The sequence below is a fragment of the Simochromis diagramma genome, unplaced genomic scaffold (assembly GCF_900408965.1).
Source record: "Simochromis diagramma unplaced genomic scaffold, fSimDia1.1 OVJJ01000618.1, whole genome shotgun sequence".
NCBI classification, from domain to species: domain Eukaryota; kingdom Metazoa; phylum Chordata; class Actinopteri; order Cichliformes; family Cichlidae; genus Simochromis; species Simochromis diagramma.
In genome coordinates this window covers 8,928,734-8,951,894 of record NW_024387423.1, presented here as the reverse complement: position 1 = coordinate 8,951,894, position 23,161 = coordinate 8,928,734, and the positions used below count along the sequence as shown (strand labels likewise).

The window sequence follows — 23,161 nt, the reverse complement described above, 5'->3', positions numbered from 1 at the left end:
ATTGTAAAAGAAGACGCATTAACTGAGTAAACTCATACCTGTCAAATGTCTGGTAGGAGATTTCTTGGTGACCAGTGACACTCAGCACAAACATGATACTTATTAGTCTGAGTGGGATTTATTTTCTGTACACTTTGAATAGACAATTTATGCGAAGGGCAACTGAAGTTGATGGCAATATCACTCGTTTCACTGCTATTTGATCTACAAAAACTATCACAGATATTTTTTGATTAATAACCTTTATTATAATGAGTGTCACTTCACAAAATGTTCGCCTTGATGCTAGAATATGAAGGGATCATTGAAGATATTGGTCACATGATGATCCAAAGTGGTGGGATAACAAAAATTGCCATTTGTCAGAACCCTCAGCAATCCAACCTCATAGAAAGGAAAATCAAATTCCCAGTTTGCTTCTGTTTACTGTTAGGCTTAGCAATTTCATTAAAGCTAAGAGGAGCCGTTTCTCTTATTTATACTGATTTTCAAAGCAATAAAAAATGTCCTTTGGGTGATTTTTATTTCAGCTGCACACCTGTGGACACACTTGGTGTTTCAAAGGGGATTAAATTACTGTTTTTATATTGATATTTGGCATCTTTGTCCATAGAACTGCTTTGAAAAAGCTACATATTTACAATAGAAAACATCATTGCAAAAAAAACTGATCATTGGGTTCACTGGGTGGATTTGATGCCAGGACTCTCTATACTGTGTAATACAAAAAAACAAACTGGAGGGATCTGAACTGGTGTGGGTCTGCTCCATGGTTTCATTCTTTTGGCACTTTGAGTTATACACAGTGATAATCAAGTAGGTGAGAGTTGGTTTGGGGTATAAATGAGGCTTAAGAAAATGCTACTTTTATAAATAAAGCCTCAGTGTGACATAAGAATTCGCTTTGTGAATAAACACAGTGAAATTTCATGTATGTGAGCAAGTGTTGTTTATGGAATAAGACGACTCCACCGAGGAAATGCCAGAGTTTAATGTGACTATAATACAAGCAGCACTGCATAAGACACAATCAAAAGCCTGAATATATTTCATAATACAATCCAGATATCAATATACTTAAAAGAGAGTTATATAATTGTTTTGTCAGATTTTGATTTTATATCACGGCTGTTTTAATACAGGAATCAGAGTCAAAAAGCAAACCACACTAAACAAAATGCACTAAAAGTTGTACAAATGGGTGTCTCTCCAGAAACTTACAGTTAGAAAGAATTACATTTATTGCATTTCCTCACAAAATGGTATGTGCATACATTTGGTTTTACCATACATACTGTTTTTAATTCCATTTTTATTTATTAGAAAAAACATTTTACTGAGCATGGAGTAGATGAATGTTGAAAAAAAAAAGAAAGAAAGTTTAATCCATAAATCTACATTTCAAAATGAAAATAAAACATGTAAGAAAATAGCCGTCACATTATAGTTACAGTATATTCATTGCACTCATGAAACAGTAAATACCAAAGGGAACACAGGGATAAAATTCTCATAGAGCCTAGAAATTAAAAGAGCTCACAGCGTTAGCAGTAATAATAAAAAGTACACAAATAAAGCAGAATAAAAGCTGGAACCACTTAGTCTGTATCCTCTGATCTTCTTCTCCCGTACTTAGATATGCCTAAACATATGATTAATATTGATCAGTAGTCTATAATTACTAAAACAGTTATACTGTAATTTGGGGACTGCAATAAAAAGTGATATCAAACTGAAAATACATTCTTGATTAAAAAGAAAAATGTTGTTCATTAACTCTTTTTACAGAAATCAGTAGCTATGTTCCCTACACCATCAGGATGTGGTTTCCAAGCATGTCCTGTTTAAAAGAAAGAAAGAAAGAAAGAAAGAAAGAAAGAAAGAAAGAAAGAAAGAAAGAAAGAATCCTGAGTCCTTTGTGGGTATAATTATCTGTGCAGTCAGCAATACAGTGAGCAAAGTCATCAACTGCACCTCTGTCAGAAAAAGCCTCGACTCTCACATCTAAGAGCCTCACTGAGAGCGAGGGCAAGACTCGGATGACCCTGATTATTTGCTGTTCTCAGGAGAAAGATGGTGCTGTGGACTAAAATCTTAAGCAGAGTATTTGTGGTTACAGAGAATACCGAGCAGTACTGTATTTAAAGCTCTCATCTTGTGTAGTTTAAATTATTTTGTTGCACTGAGATAAAGCTGCTATACGGTGATTTGGCACATCACATATATTGTACAACATTAAAATTCTTCATTTCCATTGTTCTGTTGTTTTCTTGGTTACAAAGATGGCTACCAGGAAAAGTACAACAAGCATCGGTACATTCAACAGCCAGGCTGATTGATACAGCACAACACAATCTGAAAACTGTTTACGTAGCATCATAAGCAAGTACAGCAAGATTTCCAAAGACATATGTGAATATAAGCTTTAGCTTTTAGTATTTACAACCAAATGTAATAATAAAATACATTGTTTCTCAAGCAGAGTGCAACTTAAATAGTAGGTCTTTTATTTTTAATCTACAGTGAAGGACCATCAGCAGGGATGGACAGCTTACTTGAAAAATGTTACTCATTTAATACTCATGTATATGATACTTGTCATGAGTGCAGTTAAGATGTACCTTATTTAACAACCCCAAAACACACACAGTGATGATTACAACTTCAATATGTAGAAAAACAATTTAAAAAATCTTTTAGTTCCAGTCTTTCATATTTTTTCCTCAGTGGGAGGTACAGCAGACTATTTGCCACCAACAAACAGATGGCTGTGATACTGACCACAAACTCCAGAGGTCTATTACACAAAAATATTGTCTGTAGTCATATGAAATTTGCTTTAAGGTGATTATGAAGCATGTTTGATAGTTCAATCAAATCAAAACAGGCTCTTAAACCCTAAAGATGGACTACGGGGATTACAATCAAGTCATTGCCAAACAAGTTAAGACAATGCTGATTTAGTCTATGGGCACCTATAGTTTCCTAGTAAACTAGTTTTGGCACTGGTTTTAATTCTCAATCTGGTGTCTGTAACAACAGACAAAATAAAGAAAAGTTATCCACTACAGAGTTAAATATTAGCCAACTTTCATTCAACTTAACTTGAAACAAAATTGTATGTTTCCATGATATTAGTGAGTCATGCTTGCTAATCTTTTTTAAAAAATGGCATTTTTGGTACTAATTTAACTAGAATTCACAAGCACATTAGGACTATTAAAGACCTTCATATCCTAGACCCTTTTTATGAAACAAAAGAGTAGCTTTTTAGAGTTAATTGCGCCATAATCACACTCCAGTCTTCAGAAAACCATTGTTTGCTTTCACTGTCCAGGTTTTCAGGGTTAACATTAGCATACCAAGCTAAAAGTAGTTAGCAACACGTAAAAGCAACACGTAAACTGGGCTTAAATGTGTCTAGTTTATGACATGTAATTTGTAGAAACAGTTTTGGATGTAGCTAGGAGCCACCTGTTTTAGAAACAGCTAGCTAAGAGGAGCTCATTCAAGCTAGCTCAGCTAGCATGTTATCCTATACCTCTTTCATCACTAAAGAAACAAAGATGGCAAAACAACCACTGGATCAGATGCATGAATTTTGTGATCCTTTACTACTTCTTCATTGAATAATCCAAATCCTGCAAAATCATACAAGTATTTATTTATTTTTTTAAACAGACTGTATTACAGGTATATATGTGTTGCTTCTTTTAATGCAACTCTTACTTTTTATGAAAAATTTCCTCTTATTGGACCTGCACCAATATTGTTTTTCTTTTCCTCATGCAGAGTTTTAAATTCATTGATTTGAATAAACTCACTTTCTACATTTTAAGAGAGGTCAATGTCGAAGAAGGATGACTTTTTCTCAGTTTCAGACAGGTTTTTTTTTTTCCATCAGTGATGACATGTACAGTAGCAATCACAGCCGGATCAAAGACGCAGTAATCGTGTCCTGCAGTCACTGGTGCCTTATCCCCTCTAGTCCAGGTGAAATTAACAGCGCTTATGTGGAATATTACAGCTTTCGCAATATCCATGCGACAGAAAAAGAAAAAGTCAAACATTTGTGCAGTTAGTTGAGGGCGGCGTATCCGCTTTGCTACGAATGTCCTTGATGTCATTGAGCGGGGAGTCACTGGTTCCAATCTGGCATTTAAACACCTGCTTATAGGCCTTTCTGAAGTTCTCCGACAGGAAGGCGTAGATGACCGGGTTGACTGATGAATTGCTGTACGCCAGGCAGTGTGCAGCCACCCGCAATACAAAGGAGGCTTGGTTTAGCGGGAAGGTCCCAAACTCCACCCAGAGGTGAACTACATGATGAGGGAGCCACGACAGGCAGAACACCACCACCACCACAAGCACCGTCTGAGCAGTCTGGGATCCACAAAGGAAAGGGAAAAAGGTAAGATTTTGTCAGTATCCACAAGGATAACAAATACAGAATTTAATATTCTATTTAAGCTTGAAGTCTTGTTTACGATAGAAGAATAAAGCTTGGAAAGTCATTGATGAGATAGTGGCATGTTTGGGACCAATCTGCATTGTAAAAATTGTGTGAGATCATTAACATCCTATAATCAAGTCCCTGCCCTCCAGTAGAAGTCTTTGAGACCATGCTCATTTTTAAGTATGGATTGCTTGAGAAACATTATGAGTTATTTTTGCTAACCAATATCTTAGATTTTGGCAGCAGTATGCACATCACTGCATTCTTATCTCTGCATCAGCAATGGAAGTGTGTGGAGAGATCTGTCAGACAGTCCATCGACAGCAAGTGAAAGAGAGAGAGAGAGTAAGGAGGCTCTGGCTTCAAGCCAAACTAAAGTGCGCTTCAGGAGACTTTGGATGATTAATGTCCAACAACTCAGAAGATAATGGATTAATATTCTTTGTTGAGATGCCATTTTTCTTTGGCCTGAGGATCGAGGAGCTCATCACACATCAATAAACCTTCTCATACCCCCATTTACATTTAATCATTTTAGACTTTAACAGTAAATACTGAGAACTTTGCACTGATAATATTATGATCCCATACCACAGACTTATTTTTACATGTGAATCATATGTAATAATAAAGAGACTCAAATCCTTAATTAATCAACATTACATAAGTGACTTTTAACATCTTTACATGCACATTTGGGTGATTCCTATTTGCAAATGCTACGTGTTATTTTTGTTAGGTTTACTCAGTAGCATGGCAATGTGGCATACTTGTTTAAGTCATATATCTCATGACAGCTGTGTTGACTGTTCTGTTCTTCTGTATTACAGATGTTTTCCCCAAAAAAGTTAAGAGAGTTTTGAACATATTTATCAATTAGAAAACAATCAACTTAAGCACAGTGCCCAAGGCAAATAGTGCGTGAGCAGTGGCTGAAGTTAACAAAGAACTGGTATGAACAAAAACAGCAGATCTGACCTTAGACAGCTGTTTAAATATTTTCAAGTACAGCCTAAAAACCTTGAAAAAGCAGACGTACTGTAAATGCCTTTTCACCCGACACTTAATGAGTCACTGGTGGCATTTCATCCACAGTCTGTGTCATAAACTCATTTCTGTATCTACTTACAAAACCTGTAAAATGATGTGACAGTTATCATAAATCAAATTGTAATCGGAAGATTGCCGGTTCGAGCCCCGGCTCGGACAGTCTCGGTCGTTGTGTCCTTGGGCAAGACACTTCACCTGCCGCCTACTGGTGATGGCCAGAAGGGCCGATGGCGCGATATGGCAGCCTCGCTTCTGTCAGTGCGCCCCAGGGCAGCTGTGGCTACAACTGTAGCTTGCCTTCACCAGTGTATGAATGTGAGAGTGAATGAATAGTGGTATTGTAAAGCGCTTTGAGGGGTCCCGAAAAGCGCTATATAAATGCAATCCATTATTATTATTATTAAATTTACATAATATCCAAGAAGAAGAAATTAAACGATGTTATTCTTCCTACAAACAAAAAAAAAGGAAGAAAAACTAATTACATGCTCCTTGATTTGCTGAGGTAGTAAGAAGATTTATTGCAGGGCTAATTATTTCTCATCAAAGATAACGGAAATATTGAAAATCCTGAATCAGGAATTCAGCTTTCCAAGTTTTGATGGGTATAAGTTAGAAATAATATTTAGCCAACCATCTGAGCATGTAAGCTGTCAGAAGTAACAGAGCTGATGTTAAGTGTAAAGTGAAAATATTCCCAACTAAATGAATATGAGTGCACAGATTTTCACCTCACTGGAGAGCATTCTGAGATGCAGTATTTTTACTGTTATGAAAAATGAAAAGCCTAATATGTCATTTCCTTGTATGACAACTATGCAACCTACAAGGTTTTAAAAAACATTTTTATGGCAAGCACAAAAAATGTCAGAAAGTTGCTAAATCAACTGACTGTAAGGTCTCGATGGTAACCTAATTGTTTTGGTGTTGTAGATTTCAGCATTGCTGTTTGGTTCTGTAAATCTGTAAAGCAAAAAAATGACACCAATGAAGAAGTGCCAAAAACTGAAGTTCAGCTCGGTGCCACTTGGCTCCAAAAAGCAGTCTTTCGCCACAGACTCCTGTTTTGAAATGCTCAACTTTACAGCATTAAAAAGTATGATTACAGCCTATTAAAAAAGACAACTCTGAGTGGGGTGAACGTTTGTAGAATTTTTAATGGATTATCTGAGTAATTATGGCTTGCTGTGTGGAAATGTGTGCTGTGTGTGTATTACTTAGCAAAAATGTGTTGCTAGCATAGAGTTTAGCTTGCTATCCAAACTAATGTGTTTGCTATTAAAGCAACAGTTCATACTCTCATCTAAATGTGGTGCTCTTGATCCAAAAAAAAGCTAACATGACTGCCAAATGCAGAGTTTTAAACCAAATGGTGATATCACGGTGGATATGTCTTTTGGTTGGTAATAGCAGCAGGCAGCAGTATTCACGGGCGCTAAAAGAACGCTGCTGTGTGCATCGTTAGAATCACTGTTAGGAACTTCTGAGCATAGTGATGGAGTCAAACATTCCAGCCACTAACCTGACTCCAGATACTGTTCAGTGCTGGTGGTTGTGTGTATAGGCAACATGTTCACATGAGCGACTTTAGAGTATAATGCTATTTTATGTGGCTAATATTTGTGCGGTCTGATGAATTGCCCTGCGATCCTTATTTAACTGTAACTAAATAAAGTACTGCATTGATAAATTACAATAAATATAGTTTTAAAAAAATATTTTACCAATCACATGATAGGTAAACATTTTTGACTTGATACAAGTTAGCACTGGCCAGAGAAATCTTTCTGACCCCAACACAACTACACACATAGACACAAAGACACGGTGACTATGAACAGGTTCTCACAGTTTTAGCGCAGTATTACAGTAAAAGCAGGGTTTTGTTTGAATGGTGTCCATAAAACATTCACAGCTTCCCCTAAACCCACAGAGAGGCAGTCGTTAGGTTATTGTAAACGACTGCAGCAGAAACACCTTCTGTCATAAACTTTTAGCTCATCACTCAAGAACTGATTTACCTAACAACCCAAAGGTGATTCTTTCGAGTTTTTAAAGTCAAAAATGGACACCAAGATGACTTTTCTTCAAAGAGAAACACAAGAAAAACTGTTATCATGTTGGGAAATTATCATTTGGCAAGTTTGTGCTACATTTTTGATATTTCCACAACTTGTGATATTTTTTGATCACTAGTAATCAAAAAATATCATTTGGATTTACAGTTTTCTGCAGCTCTTTTTAAATGTTCATTCAACATTATTCTCATTACTCCCGAAGTCACTGGGAAATTACTGCATGCTGTTGGGTTTCAGTCAATTCATTCAGTCTCCCAGGCTTCAGATATGCATATTACAGCCTACACACATTCTTAAATAATTTCAGAATGACTTGGCCAAACATTTATTTTTGTAATTATCTATAACCATCTGTGTTTTCCATCTGCATAACAGACTTAAACTCCTAAGATTTAACACTGCTTACTGCATGGCTCCTCAACCTCAGATTTAAAACAGAGAAAAAAATCCAGACACATATAATCAGAAAGGATTTGTAGCATATATGTGACACATATATAAAAAATCAACTCCTTGCAAAGACCTTGCAGAAAAGAAAGGTTCATATTCCCTGTGGTTTGCTAGATTTGTGTGTTGACAGTGTGTGGTGTTGTGACTTTTGAAGGCTGTGTGATTCCTCCTCTGCGAGGCTGAAGTCGATAAGAACATTGGTTGTGTTTCACAACAGCCATGGGAGCAACCTTGGTCTTCCCAGCTGCTTTTAACAATATATTTCACCAGCCTGACAGAGAGCAGCTGAGACCTAAGTTAAACCCATTTCTGCACAAATTCCCTTTGCTTTCACCAGATGCAATTTATTCTTTTTACCTGTTGATTTTCATCTTTTATGGAGGGAAACCCTTGATAATATATCTGTGCGCTAATAGTATGAAAAAGAAGATTAGAACCAGAATGTCAGTCGGATTTTTGCTCATCTGGCTCATCAGGATTTGATATGTTTTAGACGTAATGGATTAAATCAGCATTTTGAAAAATATGCAGATTTTCATTCATGTACAGTAAACTGATAGGACTCTGATACCTCTCAGTTATAGCCTACAACCCAGGAAAAGTGGGGAACAGCTAAGTTCACCGATTCATTTTATTGGGGTGTTATTTGTGGGATTATTTTTGACAGGCAGTAAGATGGAGACAACAGGATGTCCTGAAATGGTCTGCTCTTACATAACATCATCCATGCCATCACTTCTTATTCGCAGATTAAACCTTCAGGTCAGCTTTCAAGTTGTAATTGTGAGCCTGAGAAATTTGGTGTTTTTTGGACAAAACAGTCAGGTCCATAATTTACTGGACAAAGATGCATTTTTTTTAGTTTTGCCTCTGTAAACCACCATAGTTAATATGTGATTGAAGTACAAACCCGCAGCTTTAATTCAAGAGTCTGTGTATGTTCCCAGTCATCAAAGTCATGGTAGTCTAGGCCCTTGAAAAGAAGAAGCCTCGTGGATGAGAGGTGAGGCATCTTCGAAAAACTAAAATAAGTCCAGTCGCTGTCTTTTTCAACCTCCTTGGACTTTAATTCAAGAGGTTTAACTTGACCCCAGAGGGTTAGCATGAACTGAGGACTGTTTTAAATAGAATAAGAATTGCAGTGACTGCCTGAAGTCTAGAACTCATGGACATCATGTCTTCCTCCTTTGAGATGCTTTACATTGATTTCAACCACCTTCAGTTGCTGCTTGTTTGTGGGTCTTTTTATATTCAGTCTTGCATTTATGAACACAAAACACTGCTCAACTTGGTCGAGCTCAGGTGACTCCGTTGGCATTTGAAGAACATTCCATGTCTGGGACTTTAGAAACTTGGATTGCTTTGCAGCTTTGGCTTATAATCCATTTGCACTTTGATGCACTGTCTGATTGTTTTTGCAGCATTTTGCTGAATCTGACCAGAGAGTTTGCTTCATAATTCATCCTCCTACTTCTATCAGCGGTCATGTCATCAATAAACACCAGTGATACATTTCTACTGACAACCATAAGTTGTCTCCTCCAAGTTTTTACAGATAGTGCTGTATGCTTCACATCATGAGCTGCTTCTTTCATTCTCCATACTGCTCACTTGAGGTTATCCTGGTACAAGTTCATCTTCGTTTCATCTCTCCAAAGATTTCTCTGAACTTTGCAGACTCTTGTAGATGTTTGCTGGCAAAGTCTAAACTGCTCCTCCAGTCCTTGTAGTGTAGCCAGTGGTAAATCTTCTGTTCTTGCATTCATGAAGGCGTACCGAACTCTTTGAGAGTGTTCTTTAATTGGTTAGATTTTGCAAAGTGGTTTATCTTAACCCCACACAGAATTTTGTCATCATGAACTTTAGTTATCTTCTGTTCTTTCAGTGTTGCTGAGCTGGCCAGTTCATTCATTCTTTTGAAAAATGAACCAGATTATTGTTTTGGCCTCTCTTCAAGTTTTTTGCTATCTCTCTGATAGGTTTATTTTGTTTTTTGGCCTCCCTTGCCAAACATCTGACATCGCCTTAGGTCTCATATTAAAAATACAGTGAAAAGCTATCAACTATAAATTCAACACTTTGAATCAACTTCAGATATTGTCCATCCATCCATCCAGATAATGTGTCTGCTTCTTTTTTCATGAAAAACAAGGTAACGCTACTTACCTTCTCAGTCAATTGTCCAAATACTTTAGAGCCTCTGAAAATGGGACACTGTGTATAAAAATTGCTGTAATTCCTTAACCAGTAAATTATCATTTTTACAAAGCTTCTTGAATTAAAGCTTAAAGTCTGCACTTCAATCATATCTGTTTGAATTAAAATCCACTGTGGTTTATTTGTCTAACAAAGTATAGACCCAACAGTATGTGCTACTTTGTTATATGAATTATGTTTTCAATAAATCTGTGGGAAAATGTCTGCAAAGCCCCCATAGTTTTAATTCATAACCCAGTTTATACTGTTACGACAGGAAAGAAGTTCATTAGCACTGCATGTGGGTAATAGCAGCTTCCAGTATTTACTGTATGTTGAGATAAGCTAAGCCACCTCCTCGCTGTATTTTTAAAGGACTGATAAGAGATTTTTTTAATTAAATCAAGAAAGCTGTAAAGCATATTTCCCAGCACTCCAAGCTACAGCCCAGACTAGTCTTCATATAATATGACCAAGTTAAGTTAAGTTACTGGTACCAGCCAAGTTAGTCTCTGAGTCAGGCTGCTGAGAAATCAACCAGGGATTTGATTGTGACAGAACACGTGTCAGTCCAAAAATAGTTTCCTCTTGAAAGTGTGTTTAGTGTCTGCCATTTCACACCATAAGAGGAAAGACAAAGAAGTGTAAGTAGCTTAAATCCCTCTAACCTGTTTGTAGATTAAATGATAGAAATAAAAGTAATAAAGTAATAACCTAGAACAGGGGTGTCGAACTCCAGGCCTCAAGGGCCGGTGTCCTGCAGGTTTTAGATATCACCCTGGGTCAGCACACCTGAATCAAATGATTAGTTCATTACCAGGCGTCTGGAGAACTTCAAGACATGTTGAGGAGGTCATTTAGCCATTTAAATCAGCTGTGTTGGATCAAGGACTCATCTAAAACCTGCAGGACATCGGCCCTCGAGGCCTGGACTTCGACACCTCTGACCTAGAAGGACTGTAGGTATTACTAAACACTTCTCCTAAGACGCACTGGACTAATCAGAGAGATACTGCCAAGGAAACACAAAACATGCATATTCATCAAAAGTGCATACCAGTTTTCAGTATAAAATTCTCATCTTTGTCAGTTTTACACCAGCTTGTATTTTTCCTCACTGCAGCTGCTGATTCCCTCTGAAAGTGTGTAAAAATGCTCTCTTCTGACATTCATTTTAGTCTCTCAGTACCTGCAAACGTAATTTATGTATTACAGGGTTTAATGATTTGTTGGACGACCATTTATCACAAAGTTATTGGTGTGACAATCTCTTCCAGGACTCCCCGCATAGCAAACACAATAAATCATCAGAACATCAGAAATTCCCGATTCACTTTCCACAGTTGTTTAGGTTTCAGGTCATAAAAGCATGTTTCTAGAGAAGTACGCACGAAAGCACATGTAAATCCTCATCGGTCCATCTCCCCAACTGACCGGGAGTCTGTACTCCTGGCTTTGTAACATTGTAAGCAGTTATCAGATGCTGTGACATATAACAGACAGACAGACGTATCGGTAATCAAGTAGGCGACTGCAGATAGCTACTCTCAGGAAAGTCAAATGACCTCCAAAGAGTATGATAGTCTAGATGGTAGTTTGATTGTGCATTACCTTTTGGCCATCAAGCTCAAGTGCACCAGTTAATAGTACACGTACACAATATTGCATTTATATTTATTATTCTGGCTACAAGGGAGAGTCGGAGGTAATGATTTGGTGTATGGCAGGCTATTCCTGCACCAAATGATAGGTGCTGGACTGTGGTCGGCCAAATACTTGAGTGAATTCTTATTCACTCAAAAAGATTAATGCATAAACTATCAATGGCTATACTATAATGGCTATTCCCCAACCACCCAACACATCGCTATGATACGTACCTTTTTCTTTGATGCCTCTGACTTTTTGGACATATTTCTTAGTTTTTTGTGCAAGTGATTTAACACCTGTAAACAAAGGATACAGAAGTCAAATGTACATTTCTTTAGCAGTAATTCCTCTAATTATATTACTGACTCGTGTGAACAGCCTTTTCTTACCTTTGCATAACAGAAAGAAATGAGCAGCAGAGGCAGCACATAACCAAAGATAAACGTGCAAACCACATAGATCTTCTTCTGGTTCTGATCCGGCCACACTTCCCAGCAAAAGGTGTGATTTTCCCCTCTCTGAAAAATATTCTGGTAATACATGATAGGCGCAGCCATGGCCAGGGAGAGTATCCAAATCACCACCACACCAATAAGAGCGTGCTTCGCCACCCGAATAGAGGACGACTTTCTGGAGTGAACGATGGCAATGTATCGGTCCACTGACATAGCGGATAGGGTGAAGATGCTGACCAGCATAGAAACAGTGAAGAAGTAGTGGATGAATTTGCAAATAAACGCACCGAGCACCCAAGTGGGCATCATGTAGATAGTGGACTGGAAAGGGATGCAGAAGAGCAAGTAAGACAGGTCTGCTATGCTTAGGTTCAGGATGAATATGTTGGTGGTGCTTCGAGGTTTTCCCGGTTTGCTCCGGGCCAGCACGGTGATCACCATGGAGTTGCCCAGCACGCCGAGCGTAAAGATGAGCCCGAAAACCAGAAGCGTGATGAAATTATCCGTGCCGATCCCGAATAAAAGTTTCTCGTCCTCCTCCTCCTCCATACGGCTGAGGTTCCAGGGCTCTTCCAAGAGCCAAACAGAGTCTGTCAAGTTCATTATTTATTCTTTGCTCTTCGGATTAAGTTAAAAGGTAAGCAAAGGCACCTGCAGCTGGTCTGTGCTGCTTCATTGCACGGAATTTTCTGGGCAAGGGTTTATGGTCAGGTGCGTTTCCATCAGCGTTCATGCAGACAGTATTGTTGCTCTCCTGTGTCTTTGTGTCGAGACTTCGGTAAATCCCCCTCTTAGCTTTCTATATTATATTTGTGTATATTTCAAAGCGATCTCGGTTTTTGTGCAGCGTTAAATCAGCTTTGCAGCTGCGCGTTTTGGAGTCGCTCTCCCGGCGCGCACCTGACCCGAGCGCGCAGCGACCGCGCCGATCCAGTCTGTTGCTTCTTTCTCCGCGTCGGGACTTTTTCCTCTCAGATTAGAGCAGGGGCTGGGCTCTGCCACTGCACGTCAGCATCAATACCACCTCCCAAGAAATGGGGAGGGGGGGGAGCGAGAGAGAGAGAATTAATGGAATACTGTTTATTCTACGTGTTTCCGAAACCATCCCATTAAAACTGAACGTCAAAGTACTTTTCCTTGTCAGATTCAGTTTGTTTGTGATACTTTACGGCCAAGGTGCAAATGCTGCTCTGATCACAGGGCTGGTCTGTCAAATGTGCAATAAACCACAAAACAATATCGTTCGCCAGTCATGGTCTGATTGTCTTAAATGGCTTTTATCATAGAAAGAAAATAAACTGCTGAAACATGTTATAACAAATGGTACTTGGTTGCAGTGTCATTTTTATAATGTCTGCCTTATTTCACCCAGTAACGCATTAAAAAGGAAATGTACATTCTGATGCACTTTTCTGATTAGGAAAGCTCTCATTTGTCTTATTTGACCAGTTTTTAAGTTTTGGTTACTCAATAATATGAACAATAATCAAATCACAAGCAGACGAAGATTGTTTAGCAGATGTTGACCTTGGTGTGCATGTGTGTGTCTGTGTGTGTTCCCTCAGATTGTGGTGATCCCTCAGAAGACTTGGGGAGTCTTTTTTTAAATCCAAGTTGACAAGAATGTCATACATGAACTGTTGACTTATTGTTCTGTGAATAACGTGGCGGAAAAGCGACTAAAAATACATTATGGAAATAACACAGGGGCACGCTGACTTTTTTACCTCTAAACAGCAACAGTGAAAATAAATTAATACCAGCCAATTTCCAAGAGTCCAAAGTGACATTTTCAAGTCGCTTGAGTTGTCTTGCAGGCAGCAATCAAAAACTAGAAGATGCACTGTGTACTATTAAAAAAAAGCAACGACAGAAATGCTGCAAATTCTTGCAAGAGAAAAGCAGTTTGACCGTTTTATTTTTTGCAGTAAAACTGCAAAATATCTGCCATTCTGCTAATAAATGTAACCACTAATCTCCAGGATTTTAGGATTTGCTCTTAATCTATAGAAATGTATTATTGTTGAGCACTACAGGTGAATCTCAGTGAATTTTAATCATGCATGCTCAGTCATCCTTACCTGAATGATTGAGCATGCATACAACCAGTTAATAAGCTCAAAGACCCTTAACAAGAATTGTACCTAATGTGAATTGCTTTAAATAAAGAATGAGTCTACCATGGTGCTCCTTACCCTCGTGCTGATTAGGAAAATGGATTTTACAGTGGCGCCTTTTTAATTCACTCTGTAATAAGTCAGCTGTTTGCACATGTGATTTTGTAAATTGTTGCTTGTTTATAGGTGAAGTAGCTTCAATATAGCAATATCGTTCATTTGGAGCCACGTTTGGAGCTTCCTTGAAACTTTTAATTAAATCATTCAGACATTTTTTCTGCGAGCTCCCGTGGGAACGTTTTATACAAAGCCAATTGCAAAAACGTTGGGAAAATATTTCCAAAAATATAATTAAAAACAGAATCCAGGAACATATCAGCCTATTTTAAATTTCATGACTGTGTGTTTCATGTGGGTTTTTACAAACTTTAGACAGGGTCATGTTTACCACTGTGTAGCATTCACTCTTCTTTTAACAACATAGACGTTTGGGAACTAAGGAGACCAGCTGCTTGAATCTTGGGAGAGAAATGTTATCCTATTCGTGTCCAATACAGGATTATAGCTCCTGGAGTTTCTTTGATGTGTTTTCCTTTTCATCATGCTCCAAATGTTTTCAGTTGGTGAAAGGTCTGGACTGCAGGCAGGCCAGTTCCTCACTCTTAACTCTTCTGGTATAAAGACACGCTGTTGTGATAGATGCAGTGTGCAGTTTAGCATTGTTTTTCTCAAATATGCAAAGCCTTCCCAGAAAAGTCCCCACACTATCAGAGATGCAGGCTTGTTAAAAAGCTGGATGGCCAATCTTTGTCCAGAAGACAATTTGTTTATGTTTTCCAAAAGCAATTTCAAATTTTGAGCACAGAGCAGTATTTCACTCTGCCTAAGTCCATTTTAAGTGAATCTAGCAGCATGATCTTTATATAAGGCTTCTTCTTTGCACGACAGAACTTTAACCTGCATTTGTGGATGGGATGGAGATTTGTGTTCACAGACAGGGATTTCTGGAATTGTTCCTGCACCCGTGCAGTCATGTCCATGTTTTCAATGTAGTGCTGCCTGAGGGGCCAAAGATCACTAGCATCCAATACTGACTTTCAGCTTTGTCCCTTGTGTATACAGAGATTTCTCCAGGCTCAAAACACTAGAAGTATTTGCAATTTTACATTGGGAAACATTATTTTGAAATTATTCCAAAATATTATTCCGTAAAATTTAGATGTAGTTCTTTTTTTTTCTTTTTTCCTTTTTTTTTTTAAGAGTGATGAACCTCTGCCTCTTTAAGATGCTCTTTTTATACCCAGCCATCTTACTGGCCTGTTAGACATTTGAGAAGTTTTCTATGTTCTGTTACAATTGAATAAAATACACGCTTGTGAGATTTAGAAATCAATGCATTCTTTTGTTTACATTTTACACTGTCTTTAAACTTTTTGGGAACTGGATTTGTAATACGCTGTATTACTGTTTGCCTTTATTTGATTGTCAAAGACACAGACAGGAAACATCCAGGAAGAAACCACTTCTGGCATCAGCCTCAAATCCTGAAGGAACTAGAGATTTTCTTGGAAATATGGCCATCCTTTTTGATCTCAGCTACACATCTGCAGAGTGTTATTACTGCATCCTGCACAGCTTGACATTACTGTGTTAGCAAGTAGGCACCGACAGAAATCAAGACAGACCTTTGCTGAAGCATGCTAAATCTTTGAATTGGACATATGGCTGCGTTGTGTCAAAGTCATTTGTTTACAGCCTTTGTAATTAGTTTATTGCTATCAAATGCAGCAGGTTAAATTGGCAGCATATTTGTTTCACGATGCTGTTAAGCTACTTGAAAGGTTACTCGCATCCATCTAACTCTACAGCAATCTGCCGCCCCTGCCTTGAATGTCAGGCAGCCCTTGTTTAAATCCAGTTTGCTGCCTTCACCTGGCATATTTCATAACGTTGACAGACTTTTTTTGTCTTTTTTTTTTTAATGCATTTACAGCATGTTCTGCTTGTAGAGCGTTTCCTTGTGGACAGTGATTGCTTCCATGTCAGAGAGTAAAGTCTTTTTTCCTGTCTATTGTTTGCCTTTCTTCTTCTCTCCTGACAGCCTTGGCGTTGGTTCTGTGCTCCGTTACCCTGAGCTGTGTTGGAAAATGAAATGCTCATGGGTTTATCGAGCTCTTCCGGCAGCAGCGGCAAGGCGGGTGAAAGGCGTAGATGAGGACAGGTCAAGGTGGAATAACTCCGTACTTTCTGCTCCTGCCAGACTTTCAGATCCTCACAAGTGCAACTCAACACTCGGCGTGCCTCCCGGTGAACAGTAACTGGTGAGGCCGCAAGCAGAATGGAGTGCACTCACATCTCAACAGACATTCAATTTGGGCGTGATTCAATTGCATGTGACCTCTGAATGCTCAAAATAATTGTTTTTTTAAAGGTCAGGCGCAAAACAAGCAGTACAAAGCAAACAGACACAAGAGTATTTCAGTGTAATAAAACATATCATTTGTGTGCATGCTATTAATATTTTGGATATTGTGTGCTGCCAAAGGGCCTGGCAAACAGACTTAAACGTGTTTTTTAGACCTTAAGAATTCAACAACATTCGTTTTGGTGACAATAATGAATGTAAAATCCCATTAGACGGCTCTAACTTTAACAGATGCCTGTGTTTTGGTACCAGGCTTTAGGGGGCTTAATGACAAATTGGAAAAAAAATTAAAAAAAATAAAAAGAATGGTCACAATCAAAAGCAGCAGAAGCCTTTTAGCCCTCGTTTGTGTCCCACTGACTCACAGAAGATAGTGTAGTCAGGCAGCACAGAATTCATGCATGCTGCTGTTCCATGCAAATCTCTGCTGGAGGTGAAGCTTTTTGCTTGATTTGCTTGATATCAGAGCACAGGTTGTGTAGGGGTTTCCAATGAGTAGAGCGTCCCTATTTTTATGAATTAGAAACACTGCGTCTGGCTCTTAGCTCTTCCTGAAATGAACTGGGCATGCTTGAGAGCACTTTTTTTTTTTTTTGCAAGGGGAAGGATAGATTTCAAGCATCATTGCTCTATCAGATATTGGCAAAAAGGAAAAGGCTGTTATCAGTTATGTTATCAGTTATTGAGAATTTCAGGAGTTAGGGCTGGAAGTAATGCAGTCTTTTCATTACTTTTATTGCTGAACTATTACAGACCACAGCTTTACGAAAATCTTGAGGTAATGTGTGTGAGGACTGGTGTAAGACTCACAATAAATTGGCTTTTTAACACACTGAATGGTGAATTTGAGGAACCAGCTATCTAACAGTAGCTATTAGCCTGTTAGTCAGACATTGCCTAAGATGAGTTTTTTAAAGTAATTTGAATTTTACCATGCATGTCCATTGTGGTAGCTTCTGTGTGTGAGATCTTATCTCTTCTTCTTCTTCTTCCCTTGTAATTAAACCTAACAGGGTGAATCCAGGTAATATTTAATATCAATCAGGTTTCTTGGAACTCATTTTCCAAAGTGTAGAGATAAAGTAGAGCTGCTTGTAAAATGAGACTTTGTGCCCTTTGGGTGGTGACCTCGTTAGCCTGACCATTCAGAATGAACTCAGCATTTCCACCCTCATACCTTTGATTATGAAAGAATTGAAGCTTTTTCTGAAAATAGATAGAGCCCTTGAGTCAAAAAAGTAAAGGCCAGTGTGGAGGCGGCTCAAATCTGATTAATTTTAACAGTAAACAGTCTGGGACTAGTCAGACTGAGTATGGGTCTATGAGAAAATGTGTGGTCACATTATGTGATTTAACTGTGTATGTAGTGCACAGATTTGTGTGACTTTGTTCTTAGTTTTTGTGACGCTGTTAAGGCATTTTAGCCCCAACCAAAGGGTTTGGTGTACAAGCTTAGCTCACCACACCCTTCATACCTGTGTGGGACTGTTGTTGGTTTTGTACACATTCTCAGTGATTGAAATGAATTAATGTAATTATAGAGGGAATAAAATGAGAGTGTCCACACATCCAAACATCAAGAGCGAGCTTTTTTTTATCTATAAAAACAAAAATGCATGTAAATTGTGTGTATCAGAATGAGTGAGCAGCAGCAAGAATCCATTAGCCTATGGAGGCGATCTGCAAAGAGAAGAGGGAGGAAGACTGGTGAGCTCTTCTCCTTATATATTCTATAGGCCACACTCAACCCCTGATGGAAACTAGCTGACCAGGCCTCCTCAACACTACCCAAGGATCACATGACCTACAGTAAAATGTGGCTCATCACGCTGCATTTATCTGTGCCTTGATAATGATAATCTCTGGAAATAGAAATAATACATCTGAGATGTGTTTTGGGTGCAATGAAAACACAAGAGAGCATGAAAATGAAGAGAGAGTGAGAAGCACATTACAAAATATAATCCCTTATCCACTGGACTGTTACACTTCTGCTGTCTGAATATTTATAAAACGGGTTATCATGTCAGTCAAGTCTTTCTTAATACAACTTTATGCTCATTTTTAAAATGTTGGTGCCATTTAGAGGTCACAGCCTAAAATTAATTTTAGCCAAAATATTATTAAATAATAATTCCTTCATAGCTGAAAAGAGGACATAGTTACACTGGCAGTCTGTAAGTTCGACGCACGAGGAGGAGGCTCACAGTGATGTGGTAGCCATAGACCAATGAAAATTTTACATGCTGCAGGATAACTGTTAGTGATGAGAAGTAGGCAAGTACTGAGTCTTAGAGGAAAAACACTGAAGCAACAGATGATGTGGTAAACACATTAGACAGTTAGCTTCACATCTGCAAATCAGTGTTGTTTTGGTGACAGCGCAGCAACATTACACAGTAAATTGACAATTTTAGGCAACACTGTTACTGATGAAGGTGATTTACAGTATATGGATGGCTAGGGATAGCTGATTGCATTTTCTTTTCCTTTTTATGCCATAGTGGTAATTACGTTTTACATCGAATAACTAACAATTTGTTCTGTGGGAAGCACAGTGGTGCACAGCGAGAAGTTACGGGGGCCTTTTTGTGTGGTATTTGTTTGTAGGCAAGTTGTTCCAAATGATGTCCTTTCAGAGAAATCTTTCCACAGGTTTCTCCCCACAGCACATCAGCACAGAGGGGAAGTGCCTGCACAACGGGAGAATCGGGTAAATCCACAGCAAACAAAACGTTCACTCACAAAAATTCAAAGCAAGAGGAGCCTGAGCTATGCCAGCTCTGCTGGCACAACAGTCTGGCACTGACTGAGTGGGATCTTCAGCCGTAAGTAGGAGGTGAGTAATCACAGACTGCACACAGGTGAGTGATTGCCAGATTGCTTCCAAGGTATGCAGATGGAAAAATGGGAGCCGGGAGGAGCCTCTGCCCCTAAAACTCACAAGCAGACTTAAACACACACAGACACACACAGATAGAGGAGGGCAGAGAGCGAAAGGGGACAAAAGTGGACCATAAGACCAAATCGTGTTGGCCCTGTGATAGACTGGTAACCTGTCCAGGGTGTACCCCACCTTTGGCTCTGTCACACTTCAACTCAGTTCACTCCAATTTTATTATATAGCACCAAATCACAACAACAATTGCCTCAAGGTGCTTTATATTGTAAGCTAGGCTCTAGCCCTGGATGGATGGATGGATAAAGCCAGAAACTTCCAGTGTATGAGGCTGAGTTAAGGTGTGAATCATTCAAGCATAAAAACAGCACCAAAACAAAGGAATCAACCACTTTTGTGTCTACATAGAACAGACATCTTAGCAAAGAACCAAATTTAAATCATATCTTGAGTCGTTTTGTTACTACCAGCCGGTTACAAAAACCTATAATATAGTCCCCAGAGATAACACAGTTTGACAGGAATAAAACAGCATTTTATGACCAACAAGCTGATTCTCAAAGAACTATTTGCAAAAAATTGGGCATATCTCAACACAGTGTGCAGTGTGTTCCTAAAACCTTTGAGGAAACAGCATGCAACAAAAGCAGCAGGATAGTAACAGATGAACAGACTCTGAAAGTCATATCCTTAAAAAATATAGAATAAAAATCCAATACAGGACTTGAGAGATGTAGCCGGGCGACAATTGAAGATCGGCAGTAAGGGTGGTTGTCGAGAAGCCATTCTGGTTCAGATTGATGAAATTATGAATGCAGAAAACCATAATGAGATTAAGATCCACTGTGCAATATCATTTGGAAAACACCTGATAGACACAGCCAATGCAGTAAAAGCATAACTGGATAGAAAAACATACAATCACACACACAAAACACTCTCATTCATAGATTGCCCTCCCCAGAGCTTTCACCCATTCTGCTGCCTTCTAAAACTGTCAGTGTTTTTTCGGTCTGCGTGTTAGGTTTGAAGATAGCATTTGTTACACCCCCTGACAAAATGGTTAGTAACTGAGCAGAGGCTGGTATCGCAGTCCTGGAGCCTGAGTAACAATAACAGAGTCATCTGCATACTTTAAAACAGTCCTGCTTTCATACCTGCTCTGACACGTATTTGTGTATTGGGATGAATTATTATAATGGTAAGATCCCACATCCATGTGAGGAGTCTGTAGAGGAGGAAGTGTGGTCAGGCAGAAATCGACTCTCATTTTTCTTTTCAGTGTGTTAGTTGAAAAGTCAAAATTGCTGCACGGATCAAATCGATCCGAAGCCGAATGGTTAAACAGTGAGGTTGAAAGGTTAAAAGTGGAAGAAACAAAATAGTAGTCTGGCATGAGACCGGATTCACTGTTTTGTGTTTAAGAAGTAAGTTAAACAAAGGGACTGAAACATCCTCTGCTCTCCTGAGGGGTCTGTAAGCAAACATCATGGACATACATGGATTAGGCACATGATCAGCTGCCCCCCATGAGATTTAAGTAAGCTAAGAAGTCTTATTTACTCTTCCCATCCGGAACGTTTTTAGCTTACTTACAAGGAATGATGCAAAAATCAGCAAATAGGTGTGTTTCAAAAGTAACCACAGCACAGCCACTTCCCAGTCAGTGCAGTCACAGAACTTCAATCCAAATGAAAATCCTCTGAATAAGTGATTGTCCAGGCTGTGATACCTAAGCTTTGTCTCAGTAAAGGTAGTGATCTCTAAAGTTCTTCTGAACATGAACATGCTGATTGGACTCCCTTTTGTTCGGCAGGGCGATATTCCCAGTTATCACCGTACTTGCATACAGTAGTTTCAACATTCCCTAAAGCCATCCTTTTCCATGATCTGATTTGAAACACCCTCAGTGTATGATGTTCTCTAGCACCCGGACAACAGTATAAAATTTTGTAGCTATTTTGATTTTTGTGTCACTTCAGTTCAAGTAATCAAATTTCAGGCTAAAAATAATGGCATTTAGGTTATTTCTACTGCTGCAAAATGTCAAAATGGATCAAACGTGACCTGTAAGCCATGTAAAGATCAGATACAAAAAGAAAATCCTGTTGACCGAAGAGCAGCTAAATAATAAGTAACAGGACACAGAAACCTACCTTGAGGGTGACGGCAGATGGAGGTACATTTGAAGTTTTCACTTCACAGCTTTTCATCAGAATCCTCGTGCTGATTTAGTCTTTGATATTTTGGTATTAAAATGACTATAGAAAGCACTCCACTTCATCAGTAACACTATAAAAGCACTATATAAATCACAGACATTTGTGAGAATGAAACTGGGAGGAGGGCAGATCATTCCTCTTTACTGTGGTTTCTCTAGACATATTCATTCAGCTTTGCTGCGTTCTCTCTCAAGCCCCAATGTGCTCATTAATCCACGGAGATGGATACTTTTTCTTTTTGGATTTGACGGATGAGGTGGCATCAAGCACGAAGAAGCATCAGAGCACTGTTGTTACCTTGAAAAGGTTCAGGTTTGGAAGAGAACTTCGTGAAATTTACTGGCAGAATAAAAAAAAAACAGACAACAGGGCTTGCCACTGGATGGAAATAAAGCAACACTGAAAATAATAGCATTATGATGTGAGATTAAAAAAGAAAAGTCCTCTAGCGATGTATGACTCCTATTAACTGCGGTGGAGTTTTAGAGGGGAGCAGGAGGATGGAGCAATGCCTACACGGGTTTTAAAGTCAATATTTTTTGAGGGGAGGGGTTTTGAGTGCATTGGAGTATGATAACAGTCACGCAGCTAGCCTAATTATAGTGTTTTAGTGAATACTGGAAAACAAAATGTGAGAATCCGATTGGTTTGGATGCAAACTATCCGTTTTTGAGAAGCGCATTAGATGAATATTGTCAGTGTCGTGCACCCTGCAGTGATGCTGGATGTGGGAATAGTCACACAGAGATGGAACCAGAGATGAAATGTTGCATTTTTAATATTTTAAAATATGATAAAGATATGAAGGAAGACACAGAGAATACAGTTAGAAGTGCTGCTATTTATTAGCAGAGCTGCACATGCTTATGTGGCTTTGAATCTGCTTTTCTATTTCTGAACACTTAGGTTTCACATTTCCTCACAAATGTTCACCAAAGCTCATGTGGAAACACCTGCTGCCAGTCTTCATAATGCTTTTGTCAGTTACGTAGGGCAGTTAGGTGCCAAACATGAGGCCCTTGGGCCAGAATCAGCACAGTGAAAACTGTGGCCCAAAGGAGGGCATCAATTTTAGCTGACATTAAACTGTATGCTCATATCTTTTTTGGCTTTTGCTACTGATAAAGACCTCCCCCATGGCCACTTATAGTACACCAAAGTAA

At 38.8% G+C, this 23,161-nt stretch overlaps 1 protein-coding gene across 1 annotated transcript; it reads right to left on the bottom strand.

Moving 5' to 3' along the window:
* Nucleotides 1-2,722: 2,722 nt before the first annotated feature.
* Nucleotides 2,723-13,365, bottom strand: LOC120722309 (galanin receptor type 1-like). The gene is made up of 3 exons (XM_040013257.1): nt 12,270-13,365; nt 12,111-12,176; nt 2,723-4,383 (listed from the first exon to the last, which is right to left on the bottom strand). The coding sequence occupies exons 1-3, from the start codon at nt 12,936-12,938 to the stop codon at nt 4,063-4,065; spliced, it is 1,056 nt and encodes a 351-aa protein (XP_039869191.1). The 5' UTR covers nt 12,939-13,365; the 3' UTR covers nt 2,723-4,062.
* Between the last annotated feature and the right edge of the window lie 9,796 nt (nt 13,366-23,161).